General features: G+C 37.5%; 1 protein-coding gene across 1 annotated transcript in view; it reads left to right on the forward strand.

Moving 5' to 3' along the window:
* Positions 1-4,637, forward strand: part of LOC113187260 (EGF-like and EMI domain-containing protein 1) — a 528,706-nt gene extending 524,069 nt beyond the window's left edge. The window contains exons 14-15 of the mRNA XM_077795506.1: positions 807-941; positions 4,570-4,637. Of these exons, the coding sequence (XP_077651632.1) occupies positions 807-941; positions 4,570-4,637 (203 nt within the window). The remainder of the gene's footprint in view (positions 1-806; positions 942-4,569) is intronic.
* Positions 4,638-21,012: the final 16,375 nt, after the last annotated feature.

Below are 21,012 nucleotides of genomic sequence, written 5' to 3' on the forward strand. Positions count from 1 at the left end.
GTGTGTTTTGTTTTCTGCAAGCAACTTTCTGTAGCAAAGCCCATAAAGACACACAAAACAATTACCTTGAGCCTGGAGGGCACTTAAAAGGATCTCTCATTTGATAAGTCCCTGGAACATCTGTAATAGGGAAGAAACGATGTCAGAGAAACATTTTGGAAAGGGAAATGAATTATTCTAGTAACTCCTCAGAAAGGGAACTACAGGTATGTTTTCTTAAATGCAAAAGTGGGACTTTTTCCAATTTGGGATTCCAATGCTGACGACCAACCCTAAAGCTCAATGGCAGGGGGAAGATAATGACATGAGGGCAAGCACCATTTGCCAAAGATGTGGTCAAGATTACGCTACTATCACTGTGAAAGCTTTGTGCTATCTGCATGATGTAAAATTTTTTCCGATTACCATATAATGAAGGGGAGTGGAAACAATGGCAAGCCTTCACATAAATGCTTGTCCATCATCTCCATGCTGCAGCAGGATGGCTATGGGTCCTGGCAGCGGCAGCAGTCCTTGGAGAATATTAACTATGGGCACCAGTGGAGCACATTGAGAAGCAATTTCTCTCCTGGAAGCACCAAAGCCTTTTAAGTAGTTTAGGCTTCACTGTTCATGTCCAGTTGCCAAAAAGCAAATGAATTGTCTGATTTGAAAGACATTTGTTTCCTTATTTTATTTTGGCAGTCAGGATGATCCCCTGTTTTCCTCATAATCAGGCCCCACAGAATGACATGCCTGTGCACTAACAATTTAAAATAAACAAAGCGTGGTTTTCAGGTGACCATTTTGCTTCAATCTGCTCACAGACTGTCCCAAGGGGGCCTACGGAGCTGGCTGCTCTTTGGAATGTCAGTGTGTGGAGGAGAACACCCTGGAATGCAGTGCCAAAAATGGTAGTTGCACCTGCAAATCTGGTTACCAAGGCAACAGATGCCAGAAAGGTACAATCTGATGATAGATTTTTCTTTCTTCTCTAATAATAACACTCAGCCTTTGTTCAGCATCATATGATCATTAATTAGTTAATCCACCAGTGTCCTCAGGTGGTGTGGTATGCTTTATTAATCCCCTATTTGCAGGTGAGGAAACTGAGACACAGGGCAATATAGTTATTTAACCTTGTCTTCTCAGATTCTGTTATAAGCAATCCCCTTACTGACTTGAGAAAGGAGGAAAGATCACATTATATAGTATCTTGTCCAGAAAAAAAGATGAGAGCTACTTGTGTCCACTTCTTTGAGCTGAACTAATCAACCAAGAACACTGCTGGCTTCCTGAATTAAAGAGTTATTCTCTCTATATCTAAAAATGGGTCACTCAAACAAATAAAATGCAAAGATGCTTAATTGTGGAAAATTTAAAATGGCTATCAATATTGTCCTTTCTCAAATTTTTAGATATTATATAACTTTTAAATTTAAACTACAAATAGAAAGGTTTATGTATAGCATAATTTCAATTATAAGTAATATATTCATGTGTGTGTCTGTGTGTGTGTGTATTTGCATGAAAATTTGGAAGACAGGGTCCCAAGATGTCAGCGATTTTGTTTCTGGCTTGTGGACTCATGGAATGCTCCTCCTTAGGTTTTTCAGGGCATTTTTTGTGTGTGTTTTCAAAGCCTCATGTCACCTTTGCACCGAATTTTATCAGTCCCACCCTATCTAACATGGCAACTTGCAAGTTTCCCTGAACATTTTTCTTTTTCTCTCATGCTTATCATATTCTAATAGACCACATATTCTAATTATATATTGTCTAATATATATTGCCTGTCCTTCCCTGCTAAAATCTGAACCCCATGTGTGAAGAGTATCTGCAATTTTATGCCAGTATCCCTAAACTCCTAGAACAATCTTGACATACAAAATACTGACCATACCACAAATACAATTATCATAACTAATGATAAGTTATGATACTTTTTGCCTTTGCAGGACCCAAAAGGTAATGTTGCTTAAAATTGGGAGAAGATAATGGGTTTGAAAGGAAGCCATCATGTACCAAGTTCACTTACAAAGGGAAGCACTGAGATTGACAGTTGTTCTTGACCCTCTTGTATCCTCAACTGCTCCTTATACTGCAGTCTTCAGAGAGTCTAAAAGGCTTTTCTGGAGCTGAATGAGAAGGGGAGTGTGACTTTGTTCCGGGTTATTCTGTGCCTGTGGAACTGAAGCATGTTAGCAGTAATGTCCGTCTGAATTTTGTGGAGAGTGAACTCTTTAGATAGCTGGATTGTGAGTTTCTAGGTAATGGGGAAAGGAACCTGGGAATATCACATATCACATGAACGTGTTTAAGATGGTATAAGTGGGTCTTGTGTCACTCTCTAAATCTCTTGCCTCAACTGATTTTTAAACCCAGAGTTGGCCCCTTCTTTCTTTCCCCAATGGAGAAGTCATGCCCTGGAAGCTAATGCCCAAGGAGATAATACCATATCCACACACCTGGGTAAATTTAATTTATTCTGATAACTTTTTCTTAAAGCAGCTGCTGAATATACTTTATTGGAAAATGCTTCTGAGATTCCCACTGTGAAAGAAAATGAGTTGAAAGTATATGTAAATCAGCAAAATAGAGAGGTCACCATAATCTCTGGAAAACATATTATTTTTCAATCAGATAACTTTGTCCAATTCTGATATTTTTGTCTAACCACAAAATGAAATTATGAATCAGACTGGAGCGGGTGAATGGGCTTGCCATGATTGGCAGCTGAAATCAAGGCAAAAAGAGCTCTTTAAGAGTTGTGCATGATGAAAATCAGGCCTGTTGTTTTTCTTTTTCCTTTTTAAAAGAGTGAAGTAGCCCAAGTGCTCCTAGCGCCAGACAGATCCTTAAAAATCTTAACTCCAGACCTGTGTCTAGATTGCAGATGAATAGTTAATTAAAGACTTCAAATTGTTTCAATGGCACTAATGAACAGTATTCTCCACAATCAACACCAGTCCTTATTTAGCTTATCAGCAGTGACTTCTAAGAACAGAGGAGCTGGTTTCTTCAACTAACCTGTGAAATACCAAAAAAAAAAAAAAAAAAAAAAAAAAAAAAGAAAAGAAAGGAAAAAAAGGTTATTTTCTAAAAGCAGACAATGCCTTTCCCTTCTATATCCATTAGTTTATAGCCTGGGGTATTTTGGACCCCAGTTACCTGTAGAGGACCCTCTGGTCCAGCAATTCCCTTAAGTCCATTTAAGATGGTCCATAATAACCTTCATGTCATAATAAGAATGACAGATTATTGTTAAAGTAGTTCCACGTTAGATGAACTTTGAAATTTGAACTCTCATGGGTCTCTAAGGGCAGGTTAATTGACTCTGAAGGTCCTGAGTACTTAGTATAGCTGGGAAAGCTGACTGCAGTGGCTGATGGCTCCAGTTTCAGAAGCCAAATGGTCTGGGTTCAAATCCTTCCTTTGCTACTCTCTAGCTTGGTGAAGGAGTAGGTCACTTAACATCTCATGTAAAAAATAAAATAAAGTGATCACGGGGAAATTTTTATGGAAATATAAGCTAATTTACATAAAGTGCTTGGTGCAGAGTAAGCAATCATCAGATCAGGTACTAAAATCCCAGAAAATAATTCACTCTGCCCAGTTCAGAAGATACTTCATGATTCGATTTCAATTACTGTGACTTTCTATAATTACCATATGTTTTGGAAAATTTCACCATTTTTTCCCTGTGTTAAAAGAATGCTTCCCACTAGGTTTCTAATTCCAGTGATTTTGATGGTAGAGCATATGCTGAGACCTCCGAGTCTCAGTGTTGATACAGCTTCAACTGTCCTTTTCTAGTTCAAAGGACATTCAACAAAGAAGCACACAATTTCTCTTGAGTGCATTGTATACTTTCATAAAATCCACAATTTGCAAACCTCTGGTGTGATTATTCTGACTTAGGAAAAAAAAAAAGCAAAGACTGGGAGCAAAGGATTGAGGCAAGCATTTGGGGGCAACTTCCCAAGCACCATGCCTCCTTTACAAATTACATCTCATTTTCATGTTTTGTTCTGTGCAACTGCCTCCAAAGATATATATCAAAATTGCTTCCATTGTTACTGTCTGAAAAACTACATTTTCAGCAAAAAGCCAACCACTGTATCTGTGTTTCCAAAGTGACAAGATAGAGCATCATGTTGATTTCTTCAGGGAATATTTTTGGAAGTGCTATAAATCCTCAGAGGCTACTAGAATGTTTCTTTCTTTGCAGCTCAGACACACGCACACGTGCACACACACACACACACAGACACACACGCACACATTTGCCAACTCACTTAGGCAACAGTAGAAATCTGGGACCATCTTGAGCTTTATTGCAAGTCTTTCTTTCTCTCTCTATTTCACAAGCCTGCCCTGATGGCCTCTGGGGACCAGAATGCAGGTTCTCCTGTGGACCCTGTGAAAATGGAGGTCAGTGTGACAAAGAAACTGGAAACTGTACCTGTGCTCCTGGTTACATGGGAAAATCCTGCACAATGTGTAAGTAATAAACCTAGAAAGGAGACCCAACAGAGTCAATAAAATTGTTGGCTTTATAAATGCTTTTCTTATTGACTGCTATACAAGGTGTTGCTGTTAGAAAGCTGTTCCAGCTATCATTGTACAACAATCCACCCCAATACTTTGTGGCTTAAAACAATAATTTATCATTTCTCTTGATCCTGTGGGTTGATGAGATGGCTCTCACTGCTAGTTGCTCATGTATCACTCGTGTGGCAATTTCAGGAAGTTGATCAGCTGGGAACAATTGGGCTTCTCAACCATGCAACCTGGCTTTTCCTCTGCATAGCATTTCTTCCATTGGACTTCCTCCTCACACAGCAGTGTTAGGACAACACTCCAAGAAGGAGCATACAGAAAACGTGAGAGCAGAAGCTACAGATGTCTCAAAGTGTAGCCACAGAAGCCACACATTATTATTTCCACTGCATTCCACTGTTTAAAGCAAATCATGAGGCAAGCCAGAGTTAGGGGGAGGAGAAAGAGGTTCTAACTCCTGATGCAGAGGAGTAGCAAAATTTCATTGCCAGAGACTTGCAAACTGGGTGAGATGGTTGCAGTCATTCGGGGAACCAATCTCCCAGAGTATAGTAGTTAATGTTATACTGAAATGCATTTTAAGAAATTCTAGACTAGGATTATCATTCTTGACAGAATGGGAGCAGATTATAAACTGCTAAAAAGTGATTAGCTAAATTGAACCTGTTTAAAAGAGTCAGAACTACTATCCTGCCATACCCTCTTCTGATTGTGATTCTTACCTACACCTAAGCTAACCCCCACTGCTTTATCTCCTCTGCCCCATCCGCAGTGAAACAGAGTAGCTTGAGAGCTGGAGAAAAGCTGTGAACTGGATGGTAATGATGGCGTTTTCCACATTACTATTACAACTTTGTCTAATAAAGATTAGCAAAACTCTATTTTTTGTGATTAGCTATCTTTTATTAAAATGTAGGCTGTGTCTGAATGAGTTCTGAGTGCTTAGGACTTTCTAAAAACAAACAAAACCAGAAATATAAACTATAAACATAAAATATAATACAGGAGAGTATTTAGCACAGAGCTAATCATCTGATCATTTGGGGAAATACATTACTACCCCTAAGGATAACCCTCAAGCAGAAGTGACAGGACAGGTCTTTGCCTGACAGTTTTTCTGTATATAACTAGACAGTTTTTATTTCAGGACCATCATTCTGGCACTGTTGACAATCATCTCAAATAGTATAGAAGTTTACCAGAGCAGCAGTTGACTATCCCTAACCTAGTTGTTTGCTTTAAAAAAAAAAAAAAAGATTTAAAGGTAAGAATTTACATATTCAAAAGGTAGTTTCTTGCTCTTTCCAAAGCGCAGTGACATTTTCTCTTGTCTTAACTCAACATTAATGGAGTTATTATTAAGCAGATAGTAATAAAATTTACATTGTTTCAATTGTCAGGTGATATAAATAGATTATTTAAAAACAAGGAAAAGATAAACTGCTCATTCTCTCAAATATTAATTTTAATAGTCGTGCTGTGTTATAATGCTTCCATCCTAGTATTTCAAACCCCAAGAGAATATTTTATGATAGTCCTGAGAAATTTGTGGTGAAAGCAATGGTTGTTTAAATTGTATTGGCAAACTGATTATGATACATGTACTGAATTGACTAGACAAAAAGTGCCCTAACTCCTGGTCCAGTTCAGTTTTAGTGAGACATGCTATTATTTGATTTTAATCACAGAAACACAAACACGTATTATATAATCACGGTAATAAGTTATTTAGGAAAATGAGTGAAACTGAATGATAGAACTCATAAAAAAATGCTTCACACATACTTCACAAAGACTATGTATGGCACTTTTTAAAAGGCCTGTATTTGAAGAAAAACATACAACATATCTCTAAATACCCTGTTATGGTGCTCACAGAATTTTAAAACCTACTTACTCTGCATAATGAACTGTAAAAACACTTACAGGCGATACAAAGTAATATTTTTTATAGACAGGAGAGACCAAAAAGCTATTTCTAAAGTTATTGGCTTTGTAAAAATTCCATTGTTTGGAAGTTATAAATACACATACTTGAGAAATTTTTCTTTTAAAAAGTATTTTATTTTACTGGTAGGAAACCCTCTAGATTATGTCTTATGCTGGTTAATGTTTTATGCGAATGTGTGGGTTTTGTGGGTTTTTTTCTTTTTCCTGCATGGTGTGTGTGGCACAGGGAGGTGGATGGCTTCCCAGGCCCTCACAACTTGGGAAAAGTGTCACCTCTGGGAAGGGCACTGTAACTTTCTATCAGGCCTTTTATCAAATAATCAGAGAAGTGGTCCTAGCTTTTTCTTTATCCTGACATTATTTCTCATAGCAAAAGTACAAAATGGAAACAGCCTAAATATCCATCCAAGGGGAGAATGATTAAACCATTATATAATACATCTGTGGACTATTCTTAGGCGGTTAGGATTTGTGTTTTTTGATAAATGTTTATTGTCAGGAGAATTGACGTTAAATGCTGTATATAGAGAATGATCCAAATTTATGAGAACAGGAACCCATGGAAAATTGTAGTAGAAAGGACAGCTGTTGTTAACAGTGGCTGTGGGTAAGTATTTTTCTCCTTTATACGTTTCTGTCTTTTCCATATATACTGCCTTACAATTTTTCCTTGGAAAAGTTGTTAATGTAAAAAGTAGTAAGGTAGTGAATACCAGTGCGCAATTTTTGTCATTACTTAAAGTAGCCTTTGAGAATCTTCACTGTTCCCATGACAGTGAATACCAGTCTCACTGAACTTGCTCTTTTAATTGAAGTCCAATTTTCTCTGTTTTGTTGTGAATGTTGAACACAGTCCATCAATACTACCAAAACTTAAAAAAAAAAAACCTCAGTAATATGTCCCCTGAACATTTGTTTCCTTTGCCGTTCTTCAGAAATTCGATTTTCTATCTCTTAATCATTTTGCTAATATATCTCTGATTTTTGCCATGTTTTTCATAAACCTTTATAAAATAGGCCTCTGAACTAAGTGAAGTGACAGAGAATAGGGAACAGATATAAGGAGGGAGATTCTAATAACAAATACAACCATGTTTCCAACATCACTAGATGAAACTTCATGGAAATCATATTGAACACAGGTCTAAGTTCCCAATGGAAAGCTGGTAAATATTTAACAACTGGCTGTCTGAAATATAAAAAACCTGGGTTGTAGCGTTCACCTATTTCCATGGTGTAATACTCCCACCGTGGTCATTTCAAGCAACCAATGTGATGTCAAATGGCTTACAAAATTCCTGAAAATTTAATGGTTGGTGTCCCAAGCTGGTAGTAATGGCTCCAACAAACCACTGGCTGACAAACATTGTGTTCTGAATACACAAAATGATTTCATGACCTTTACTTTCTCCTTCTATATTAAGAAATGATTGCTTTTCAGGTAGTGGTTTTACATTGCTCTTTCTAAAACAGCTAACCAGTTTGACCTTTCTGGTTGAATTAACCAACAAATAGCTCCAACCAACAAAAAATTGGCTATTTAGCTAGTCTAGTTTATTTTTAAGACAAAAATCAATCGTTTGAACCCATACAAGATTCAAAAAACTGACCAAAAAAATATTGAGCCTGAAACAGAGCCTTATTTATCCTTTTTTTTTCTAGAATTCATGTAAAATTCTGATCTAGAGGGATCATTTGCTTCTTTTAACCACCTATAAGCTATTTTCAATTTCTACTACACCCACCACAAACCAGGGCTGGCGTTTTCTTTATGACAAGTTGTTATTAAAAAAAGAAGAAAGAAAGGACAGTTATCTAAAGTAGAAGAAAAAGAAAAGATTATATGTAAAATCAACAAAAGAAGTAGACGAATAAAAAGAAAAACTTAAGAAGAACAATTAAAAGTCCTCAGTACCTCCACAAACAAAGAAGTGAGATGCAGCAAAAAGCCTCTGTTTCTCTGAAGCCATTGCAAATCTGATTTTTAAAGTTGCCGTAAAATAAATTGTATTTAAATAATACATCGCCCATCCTTTCCCGCAGTGAGATGCATTTCCCTTACCAATCTGGTTCTCAGCAGGTGGGCCAGCCTGATGAAGTATCAGCAAAATGTCAGCTCCCACAGAGAAGTGCGACAGAGGCGACACTGAAGCAGTGACAGGCCTTTCAAGAAGCTATTGTGCAAATTCGGTTTTGAAACAGGGATGTGGTTGAGGACAAATGGGTATGTCATTACCAAGGCGTTCATCTCCCCATCATCAGGAGGCAGAGAAGGGAGTCCTGGAGCAGCTGAGGTGCAGACATTAAGTTGAGGGATGGTAGAGCTGGTCTCCTGGTCTCGAGGAGATTTGTCTTTATATCTGTATTTTTAAAAAGTTAATATTCAAATTAGCTTGCCTTTTTAACATATACACATTGAATGCAACCTAAGAGCAGTCTCACCCCTACTGGATGAGCTTCCATCCTGTCTGTTAGATCATTAAGAACAAAGTTCATCTTGTCATTCCTTAATAAGCCTCATTGACTTATACTATACACAAGAAGTGACAATACCATAATGTTAAAGGCTCATCATCAACCTGTCCCTCACCTCACATTGACCACTCTCACATAGAACCCACCTATTTAATCATAGGACCCACAACTGTGCTTCCAGAGATGACCCTCATACTTCAGCCCTGAATTCCCCCCAAGCACCATGTACATTTAAAATATGGAACGACAAGAACCATAGTTCATTGTTCTTTACTAAATATCTTTTTTCCATTATAATTGCTGGTTAAATTTCTTCAAGGAATTTTATTTTTTAGTCCTATGCAAACAAACCAAACCATGAAATTTCTTTCTTCCATAACATCACTGATCATAGTGCCTGATAATTAGTTGTCTGTTTGTGCATGATGAAGGCTATCATTCATTTTTTGGCACTCTTCAGCTCTCTCTGTACATGAGATGCTCTATTTGATGGGCTTGATTCAATTAAGAACATTCTTAACAACTTAGTAAAGAAGGTTGGGCTTTAAGTTTCAGAGAAATAACTCATCCAATACAAAGGAGACCTGAGAAACACCGAGATTACTGTACTTCTGGATATCATGTGTCCTAGGTTGAATTATTAGACCTGTTAAGATGGTTCAAGGGGAGAGAGGAGAAGGAAGTTGTAGCTTATGCCCAGCACCACAGCTCCACTTGCCGAAGTCTTGCTGGGCACAAAATCACGAGCCACTCACACCTTGTAGATTCAAACAGCAACTCTTTATTCTCGAACTGTCACCCGCACTCTACACGAATGTTCTGGGGGAAATCCACACCTCCACTGGGCTCTGTATCCCAAAATACTCTCTGAATCCCCCGAGAACTCAAGGAGCAGATGTGCCTGAGGCAGCAAGATACGCCCTATTCCCAGCAGGATACGCCTTATTCCCAGCAGGATACACCTTAAACCTGGAACCACCCTGAACACAAGGAGCACCCTAAACCCAAGGAGCGCCCTAAACCCTGATCCGCCCTAAACCTGGATCTGCCCTGGTCCTTGAGCAAGGTCACCTTACATGCAATGTCACTGCAAATGACCTGAGTCTAAGACAAGCCCATTTCCACAATGGAGAGTCCTTCCTCTGAGCAACATGGGGTAGGCTGACAAAGAAATTGCCATGCGTCATTTCTACTGTAAGGATAAAATTTCTAAGCTGATTCTAAGCCGCAAAGCCTGAGTTAAAGTGTAAAAGACCGGGCATTGTAAAGTTTCCAAGCTACAGGGCCTGAGTTAAAAAGTGAAGGACTAGGTATTGTTAAAATTCCTCTGCTACCCCCAGAACCTGTAATCCCTGTAGCTGTTAGGACAATACTGAAACTGCCCAGTAAATATTTCTCCTGACTCCTTGGTTGTCTAATAACCTAGGGTTCTGCGTAGTTTGTCAAGTAGTTATTTAGGCCCTAAAACCAATCAGTTTAAATGTGTACCCCGCTTAGGAGTGACCAATCACCCCTGCCCAGCCTGTTCCCGCCAATGAATGTACTAATCATGTCTCAGAGTTGTTGTTCAGTTTTCCCGCACCTCATGATGATATGTTCTGATGTATGCAAAGCACCCCGCCCTCCCCCAAAAGTGTACTTAAGCTCTGCTTGACCTCTACTCTGGGCTCTGGGCTGTTTTTCCTTCCTGAGTGAGCTTAGAGCCTCAGCGCACTGAATTAGGATCCTTCTCAATAAAAATCCCTCCTGCTTATTGCACGAAGCTGGTCTCTTATGGTCTCTTCCTCCTACGTTTCGCCAGACCCTTACACTACTTGACAATGGCTCTCAGCATCCACTGGATTCAACTTCCTTTCTTTAATTGCAGAAACTTTTTCAATGTTTTAGAAGACTTACAATATCAGACAAGGGTAAAGTTTGTTTTTGTTGTGTTTTGTTTTATACTGGGGATTGAACCCAGGGGCACTTTACCACAGAACTACATCCTCTACCCATTTTTATTTTTTATTTTTGAGACAGGGTCCCATTAAGTTGCTGAGGCTGGCTTTGAACTTGCAATCCTACCGTCTCAGCCTCCTGAGCCACTGGGATTGTAGGTGTGTACCACTGCACCCAGCTTGTGGTCAAGTTTTTATGATCCCTTAGCTTTTCTCTGAAGATTCTTGACTTATTTCCTTCTATACACACCTTCAGTGTATGCATTCTCTTCTTTAAAATAAAATAGCCATCTTAGATAAATGAATAAATGTCTCTGGCTCTTAGTGAAAAGAAAGGAAAGGAAAGTTTCAGTTAGGTAATAATATATATAATATATAGTTCAATGTGTAGTAAATAATAACACTATATGGTCAATAGAAACTCATGTATCATAGTGATAATACATTACTCAAAGCTCTTGTTAACTGAGCTCCAACTCTGTTATCTATGGTGCTGGGTGTTTTCCATTAGATTTCTTACTTAATCCTCAGAACAGGCATCTGAATTTGGTATTCATCTACCCTCATTTTATGAATGAGGAATCCAAATCAAGGGAACATTAAGTGACTTTGCTGCAATAATATAATTAGTAATTCTGAACTAGAGAATCAGAGAAGCACATATGGACATGACACATTTGTGCAATGAAATAACATGTGATATTGTAGCTACCTGCTTGGGAATTTTAGAGGAAAAGAAAAATTTTCATGAAAGTATTCCATAGAAAAACCAGAGTAGTCAAGTAGTTCAACGAATGTTTTTCTCTTTTGAACCCCACAGATGTAGGCTGCCAAAAGTTGACACAGTCCAGAGCATTGTTGGAATGTCAAGGGCCAAGAGAGTGTTCTCAGTTTACTGAAGGAGAGAGGTCTTTTGTTTGTCTTTATGCAGCATGCCCAATCTATTTCTACAGCCGATGTTGCTACTGTACCTCACTGGTAATGACAGTTCTCAGAGGGACCATGATGCCAGCCAGTGTACCTGCCTGTCCAACTGGACCCAGACTGATGACAGATACTGTAAATCAGGAGCTGATCATAAATCCTGTTCTTCATCTAGCATAAATAACGATCTGAGGAATTTTCTCTACATTCTGCAGATGCTGAGTGGTCCCGATTCTCTTTGTTTTTATCTTAACTGTGTTTAAAATTCTCTTTGTGTGTTGGTAAATATTGTTGGCTAGCTGCCTCCAGTAATCCATGATTACTCTTGCTTCTGGCTTCCAGAGTCTTGTGTTGAATATCTGGCAGAGTATAAACTAAGTTCTGAGTCATCCAAAAGTTTTACCCTCTAATACACACACCTTTCATAGGGGTATAGGCACAAACCCTTTATGAGTTCTTAGTTGGGCTCATGGTCTACTGTGTCTTGCAATTTTTATCTACTTGGGACTGAATATTCATTTTTACTTCTTTGGCTTGTATTCATTCTTGTGCTATAATTCCTTAGTATGCAAACATATAAGGACCAGTCTGACATTAGAGGAAACTTCGTTCTCTGTAATTTGATTTTCCTTTTGCTGTTGTTGCCACTATATCCAAATATCATTGTTTCTTTTGCAAGCAGAGATTTTTAACAAGGTCCATATGGTGGAGAATTTTTCAGAATGCATTGAAGGTGAATAAAGTCTCTGGTCATAATATTCATTAAGGTTTAATTTTGTGATTGTCTATTGAAACTTCTGTATCCATGTAGTTTGCTTGGTGCTATATGGATTACTAAAAATGATAAGACATCTTCTTACCCCCAAGGAATTTATGCAGAATTTAGTGAATAAGAAAGATATATAAATTACTAATTTTAATTATACTGTAAAAGAGGATAAGATAATAAATGTGTGATAGAAGGCTATGATCAATCCTACTAGGGGGATACCTGAGTCTTTCTTGAAAAGATTTATGGTTTAGCTGATATCCCAAAAAAACCTTGAAGTGTGGGCAAGTATTAAGTTCATCTCAGGTAGTCCTAAGAGCACAGACCAAGTGGTGTTAAATAATACAGATGTTAGAGTAAGATAGGATCTAAGTTTGAGTGTTCTGAGCAATTAAGGAAGTAATAAGGAAAATCTAAAGCTTTGGAGAAATAAATCAATATTACCTCAAGTTGTAGTGTGCAGCCTGTGTATCTGCTCCACCCGGCCTCCATGTGGATTCATTTTTCTCTACTTCTGAATAGTATCCAGAAAGATACCAAGACTTTGCTAGTAATTCTCAATGGTGATTGTGTAATTAAAAAGCATAATTCTCTTGCTGTAGAGGGGACCTGCTGAGGGAGCCTGAGGGAGGCAGCTCAGAGGTCCCCACTGTGGATCCTTGTGGTCTTGCTCAACAGGATTCCATGCAAGACCAGACACTTAGTAAAGGAATAGCAGTTTATTAGAAGGCATAAGAAAAGGGAGAAAGAGGACCCTCTCAGGAGAGAGGAGAGCAAGTCAGGGGTTTTTAAGGATTTCTAGGTCTCATTTTTTTGTTGCCTTGATTTCTCATAAACCCTTAATCTATATATTGCCCTTTGAATAGCCCTCAGCAAACCTTTTTTTTTTTTTTTTTTTGGTAAGGGTCTGAGATATCCTGGTCTCAAAGAATGGTTGGGGGTGGTTTTGACATAATTTTTGTGATAATGGAACATCCTGGCCACCGGAAAGGTGGGACATAAAGTTGAAACAATAGTTTTTCTTAAGGGGATGCAGTTAATAATTAATTATGGCTGGGGGAGATTTTGACATACCAGGACCTCATCTTCCAGGTACTTGCCTGTCCCATAAGGCTCCCTGTGGTTTTCAGTCACTCTTCCTGCCCTTTCCCCATTCACCTACACTATGCCATCAAAACTTCAATTTCAAATCTAACTTAAAGCTTATTCCTTGTCTAGTGCGAGCCTAATGCACACTCAGAAGTGAGAAAGAGAAATGGTGGGGCTCTTTACTCTATCCTCGCACTGTTCTTGTTCTCTACCCTTTTGGGTGGCATTTGGCCTACAGAAAATGTTCTATGGTCCATAGAAGTGACACTCTGTAGTCTGTCCTCTTCAAATGAAATTTATATATCAGCTCATGGATCTCCCAGTTTCCAGAAGGCATAGACCAAGTTTTCAAAGTGGTTTTCTCAAAACCCTCTGCAACTGGCTTAAGGCAAGAAGAAAGTACTGTGTGGAGAGTGGAGAAGGAAGGTAGCAATCCTTGGACAACTGAATGATGCTATTTGGCATGGTAATGAACACCTGCACCTAGAAGCCAGACTTCCTAACCTCTTATACCCTGGCTTCTCTACTTCAGCTGTTTCATTAGGGAATTGCTTAATTTGTCTTAATTTCCTCATCCATAAAATGGAATTAATAAAGCACTTATCAGATTCTCATAAAGATCAAATAGGTTAATATATGTTGTACCCTTGGAAGAGCATTTATTAGCACATAATTTAGACACAAAAAAAAATAGAAAAGAAAATACTAGATTAGCTCTTCTTAGCAAGACCCAAATAAATGATCTGTCCCACATTAAGTCTCTTATGCAAATCTGGGCCCAAAGAAAATTTCATTTTGTAGCCTGCTATCTAGTCATTACTTTTTAAATCCTCATTATAATCTCATGAAGTAGATAATATTGTGATGTCATCTCCAGATAAGGGAAAGAGGCACGGGGAGGCTACTTGGTAAGTAAGAAAGTTGGGATTGAAATCCAACAGTTTGATTCCAATGACTAATTTTAAGTACTATGAAAATATTACCTATCAAAAAAACCCTATAAATTCAGAGAGAGAGAAAAAAACAAAGTTTAATGAATACATACAGAAGGTGAAAAATGACTAAAATGTTAAACCATACAACAAAAAGAGAAGGTGATGATAAAGACCAAAAATAAAAAAAAATATTTGGTTAATGTGTTTGAGTTATGCTTAACAGGACATGCATGAACAATGCTTTGTTGGAAAAATCAGAACCTAAGAATTCGAAAGAAAAGACAGAACTAGAAGTATGGGTAGAAGAACTATCCACATGGAGATGGGCTTGATGGGATGACTAAGCAGAAAATTCAGAGGGGAAGTCAGGAGGACTGTGAGCACCATCTCAGTGACTTCCTAAATTTGAGATGATGAAATTTCAGAAAGGGAGACCAGTGAATGAAACTAAGATTTACTTAGAGCAGAAGAAACTAAAAGCCAAATTTGGCTTGCAGGTATGTTATAAATGGCAGGCAAATTCCTTTTAAATAGGTGACTCATTATTTTAAGATCAGAAGATATATGAACACTGGGCCTCATCCCTGGGTGGGCGTGAATAGCTCCTTTCACCAGCTGTTCAGGGGTGGGCACTCTCCAGGTGGGGTAGTCCCTAGGTGCTCTGGCAGGTTCACAGGCTGAGACTCCCCTGCTGACTCCTATGTGTTACCTGGCCCCTGGGACCTGTGTTTGTGGTTCCTGCTTTAGAAAAAGGGAAGAGGAAATAGAAAAACTCAAGAGATGTGATTCCAGAGAAGAAAGCCTTTCAAGAAAAAACTACAATCACAGTCTCACATACTGCTTAAAAAAAGAAAAGAAAAAAAGAAGGACAAGTGAAGAACTTGAGATTTAGTACATAGTAGTTTTCGAAAAAAGAACAACAACAACAAAAGACACAACGTGAAATACAGGTTGGGATTAAAGAATAAATGGAAAGTAAAGAGATAAAAATAGCACCAATAGACTACTCTTTCAGAAAGTTTGAGAGTGAACGATAAAAATGGTTGATTCTTTTTTTTTTTTTTCTCTACTAACAGAATGCTTAAAATCTTCTTTTCTCTACAAGATACATTATCCCTCCTGGTCACCAGCATACATCACTTATCTACTGATGAATTTTATTCAGTCTCGATCTCTCTTGTTTTAGGTCATCATAGAAGGTTTCAGAAGCCATGAGAGTTATTAGTGCTAAAATAAAGTCAAATATTCAAAAATTTCTTTCTACATGAAGCTTGCAAAGAAAACATTCAAATAATTCTACTGATGGATACTTCTAGAAATAATTTTCAACCCATTGAACTTTTCTCCCCATGTCACATTTAATATATCCACCCCCCCATTTGCTCCCCACATACACGCATGTCATATTTACATTAGGCATTCTAAATAACAACTTTTGGTCATTTTAATGTCTCTAAAATTAAAGAATGCCTTACAACTGATAGCAATACATCGCTATATTTGTAATTTTCTAATATAATCCATTTTCTAGGAATACCTTGAAGGAAAGTGTTTATGACTACATTACAAATAATTTCAATCTCCTGGGCCCAGAGGGAGATAGAATGTGAAGGGAAAATCAGTTGAAGTATGTGTATTTAATCAATTTTCAAACAGTTTGAAGTGGCTCAATTTTAAATGCCTGATTGATCATAGTAGTTATTTTCAAGTTGAAATAAATAACTGCTTGTTGGCTTCAGAGACAATAGTGATACTCAGTCTGAGATATCTGTATTTGCTTTTTTTCCCCCCTTCTATAATAAAAATGACAGGTCCAAGAAACTGGAAAAAAAATATCCTTCTGCTATTTTAAGATGCTGTCGATCTTACTAACTGTGTTTTTGTGCCATCATTAATCAATTGTCTGAATACGGAGAAGAAAGGGAAGGAAGCCTGCAGACCACTTAATGTGCCTTCCTTTAGCGCAGTGGCAAAGTGCTCCGACTTCCTGCTTGTCTACCTTTGTGAGAGTATCCACATAATTAATGTGTTTTGGAAGCTCACCCTGCAACTTTTCAAATCTTGAAGAAGCAGCTCTGCAATGTCATTGAAATTGCTGATATATTCCCTCAGGGATAATGTGTGTGAGCTATCATCAGAAAATTACATTTTATTATATGATAAAATCTGAAATATACCCATTACCTATTTCAACTGTAGGTTGCTCATTATTAATTTAAATTTAAGAGAATGCAAAATGAGAATGCTAACCCGTTCATATGTAGCATCCATAGAAGTTTGCATGGTATTAAAGGATGTCTATAATTTAAACCAAGATTAAGCAGTCTGATATACATCTCTATAATCATACCAAGGTAAAGAATTGTTTGATACTTCAGCCTTTACAAAAAATTTTCACATCTATTATTTTGTTCAAACATGGAAATTTTTTTTCTAAGGAAAACAACAATGCCCACTTCAGTGTTACAGTACTATTGAAATGCTTTATTATTTCCATCAAACTTGAATTATGTGTTCTCTCTGGTAACTAATGTGCACTCTTAAGATTTCATATCTTGGATTTCATACATTTTTCTTCTTCTAGGTGTTGGGAAATTTAAAATAAGACAAATCAATTGAAAACATGAAAAGACTATGTATTAGATCATGAATAGCTCCAAGAGTGAGTGTCATGCAAGCATTTGAAAAGCTACTCTTTACAGAGTTGCATATTCCCACATACTTGATATTCAAGCACATTACACTCCTGACAAGACAGTAAAATAGGACACTCACCTGTTCAGGGATAATTTTTTAAATTTTAATAATTTTATGAGTCCACGGCAAGCCCTTTTAAAACTATGCAAAGAATATTAATATTAATTAATATTAAGTAGTGGTTAATTGCATGCCATATTTGAGGTCACAGAGTTTGAGTGGTTTTTGGTTATCTGAATTAGCATACATCTGCTCTAATAAGAATACATAGTACAAGGCTCTCTGCCTTCCTCATAACCCTAAATTCTTATGAACACACACACACACACACACACACACACACACACACAGAGAGAGAAACATTAACTCAATAGTTTTTCACAAATGAAAAACATGATGGCAAGATGCATACAGGTAAAGAATTTTGGTATGGAGGAATGCTTTCAAGGTTCACTCCTTAACTTTATGTAACTTAGTTGGGTAAATCAAGGGTCAGTCAGAAGTCATGTCAGTTGAGAAGCCTTTAGTCTAAATCTGTGCAAGGCTGTCATGACGTGTGACCATGAAAGTAAGTTGAGCAAGAGTCTGGGAATAAGAAGATAAATTTAAAAATAGATATCTAAATAAAGAATAGAGGAGTTTTGAGAATTATAAGGAACTGGGCAAGAGAAATGGGAATGAGAAGAAAGTCCAGAGAAGTTTTTTGATTCTTAGAGAATTCTGACTTGGATGTGTTCATACAGCCACCAAAAAAATAATAATAATAAATGTGGAAGTGAAACGGACTGAATTTGCCCCATCCTCCCAATTGGGAACACATTTTTCCTGCCAAGAGAAGGAAGCTAATGGGCTGGGACCCCCACACTGAGAGGCACCCAAGAAGATGGGAAAGATTGCCCATTCGCCTAACACAGGGTACCTAAATCTGCTTATGTATATTTCCTGCCTTCTCTCATTTTGCCCTTTATCAGGCCAACAAAATCTACACACATGTATCATTTGGCTTTTGTTGCTATAAATTGTAACCGCTTCTGTGGGACCAGTAGGGAGAAGCAGCTGGATCAAACTGCCTGAAGTTCGCTATTCATTTTTCCATCTTTTGTCTATTTCCTGTGTAGGCGGGTAGCCCAATCCCAATAGCCCCAATCCAGGCAGTCCCTGGGGTAGGCTGTGGGTAACAGAAAGAAGTAGAAGGGATAAATTTAAATTATTTTCTTGTTTTTTTGTTTAAATCATTAATGTATTTCAAATGTGATCTCTGGTGAATTATATAACATTTCCCTCATCTTTCAAATCAACATAACCATACTACCTGTGTTGATGAATTGTTGTGAGGACCAGGGTTACTATCTAAAAAGAAGTTTGGCACAGTAGATCCTCAAAAACTAGTAACTGTTATGATGACATTTAATTTTCTAAATATCTAGATATGATTTTCCAAGATCTTTTAAGTTTTAAAAAAAGATAATCTAGTGAACTATACTATTTGGTTTAGCATGATTATGTAAATTCCTAAAGTTGCCTTCACTTCCAATTTGGGGGAAATTATAGTTTCTCTGCCTTTCAAAGGGTATATTTCTTTTATCGTAGGTGCTTATGCATCTGTCCCGAAAGGTTTACTGGTTTCTTTTTGGCGTTAAAAAAAAAGATATATATATATATATATATATATATATATATATATATATATATATATATATATATAAAATAATGCTTTGGGGGAAATTACACTTCCTTCTTGGAATCCTGGAACTTGAATTAAGGAGTCTGCCAGTCAGCATCGCCTGTTTTCCCTTGGTCCTGGCATACAGCACATAAATTGGTTTCCAAGGCAAAGCATTCAATAATCTGTATGCAAAGTAGTATTTTTACATAGCTCTGAATGTCATATCCAAATGTAAAGCTGCCTGTTGCCTCAAGTGTGAAATTCATTCTCATTTAAATTTTATGTTTCTTTGCAACTAGTGATGCTGGTATTTGGGGACTGGGCTATGGAAACACATGTGACAGTGCTTAAAAGCAGTAATAGCTGTGACCCTTCCCACTGTTGCTTGTCTCCATGAAGAGGATTTCATGCGGAAGCTACCCTTGAGCCAAAGCAGTAAATCTGCAGGAGTCAAGGGAATAGAAATGTTTATTTTTTTTGTCTTGATGATATTTTACAATCTCTTCCAAGTTGTAGATTTTCCAATATGTTGTGAGCACCAGTGTTTTTAGAGAGCCCATGTTTAACATTATATCATTTGAATTCAAATATGTAATAGATTGTATACCAGGTTATTTTCAGATTTCTTTGCTTGTGAAAGGTCTGTTTGCTTAGCAATTAGAGTTTGGTTTTTCAGGGAGAAAGACTATTAGGTGTTCGTCTTTGTTCACTTAAGTTGTGAGACAAGTGATCACAGTTGGTCCCTGACCATGATGATTGAAAGATGCTAGTCATTTTTTTCCTGACCACAATTCATTTTGAGCTTTTGACTTTGTTTTCAATTCAAAGTACCAGTTGAGGATGAAATGGTGAGGTTTGCCTATTCATGATGCAACCCACTTTTCATCTGGATCCCATGCTAGATCACTTTTAATCTTCCCACTGCTTTTCTGTACTGGCTGCTGCTCCTTTGAACTACTGTTTCTAATGCAGAGGGTCAACAGCTAGAAACTAGTGTCTCTGTGGTTAGAAGCAGACCTCTCATTTAGGTAAAGGGCTACACCAGAAACCTGGATTTCTAAAGCCATTGCTTATCATAATTGTTCAGGGTACTAAGAACTGCATATCACATGATATAGCAAAAATGATAATGATGGCAATAATACAGAATTTTAAAAAGAATGTGAAAAATATTCTTTTCTTAGATAGGTGACTCACCATAAAAGTAAGCAAGAACTGTAGCTATTACTGTGTCTCACACTGCCCCAAAATGTAATGCAATGAAACACTAGCTGTAATTTCTCAAGAGATCATGGATAGACTAGGTAGTTGTGTTAGTGTAGACCTGGATCATTTCAACTCTCTCATGTCTGCAGTCAGCTGGCAGGTTGGCTGTAGTTGCCTGAACCACGGTGGCCTCCTAAGGCCTATCTCAGAATTGGCCCACAGTTACTTCTGCCATGGTCTACCGGCCAAAGCAAGTCAGCCAGCCCAGGATCAAGGGGTAGGGAAATAAACTCCAGCACTTCAAGGGAAGAGCTGAAAAGTTACATTTCAAAGGGAAGGGTTACAAGGCTGGATGGAGGATTGAGGCCAGTTTTATAGTCAATTTTCCCAATTGCTTCCCAGATTGTGAAAAGCAGTATTGTTGGCCCTTCAAATACCAAATCTTGCCAACACACTCTTGGTAAGCTCCATGGGTCAAAAATGAGACATGAGGTCTGGAATGATCTCTAACCTTCAGTGAATTATTCTATTTGCATTTGAGAAAAATTAATAGACAACTTCATATTGTTGTTTTGCACAAATTAAAACACTTTTGCAACATTTGGTTTAAAGTAGTTGTGGTTTTCCTGTTTCATGTAATGTTCATATTTATATTAGCATGTTCTGAAAGTGGTTTTTTCTTGTCTATTTTCTTACATATACATGTGTTTATATTTGCATATGTGATTGGATGTGTGTATTATATAGAGAGATATATAGATATATACAGATGCATTTGTGTTTTAAGCATATGGATATACCTGCCTATATAATATCCATTTT

This window comes from Urocitellus parryii, chromosome 2, assembly GCF_045843805.1.
Source record: "Urocitellus parryii isolate mUroPar1 chromosome 2, mUroPar1.hap1, whole genome shotgun sequence".
NCBI classification, from domain to species: domain Eukaryota; kingdom Metazoa; phylum Chordata; class Mammalia; order Rodentia; family Sciuridae; genus Urocitellus; species Urocitellus parryii.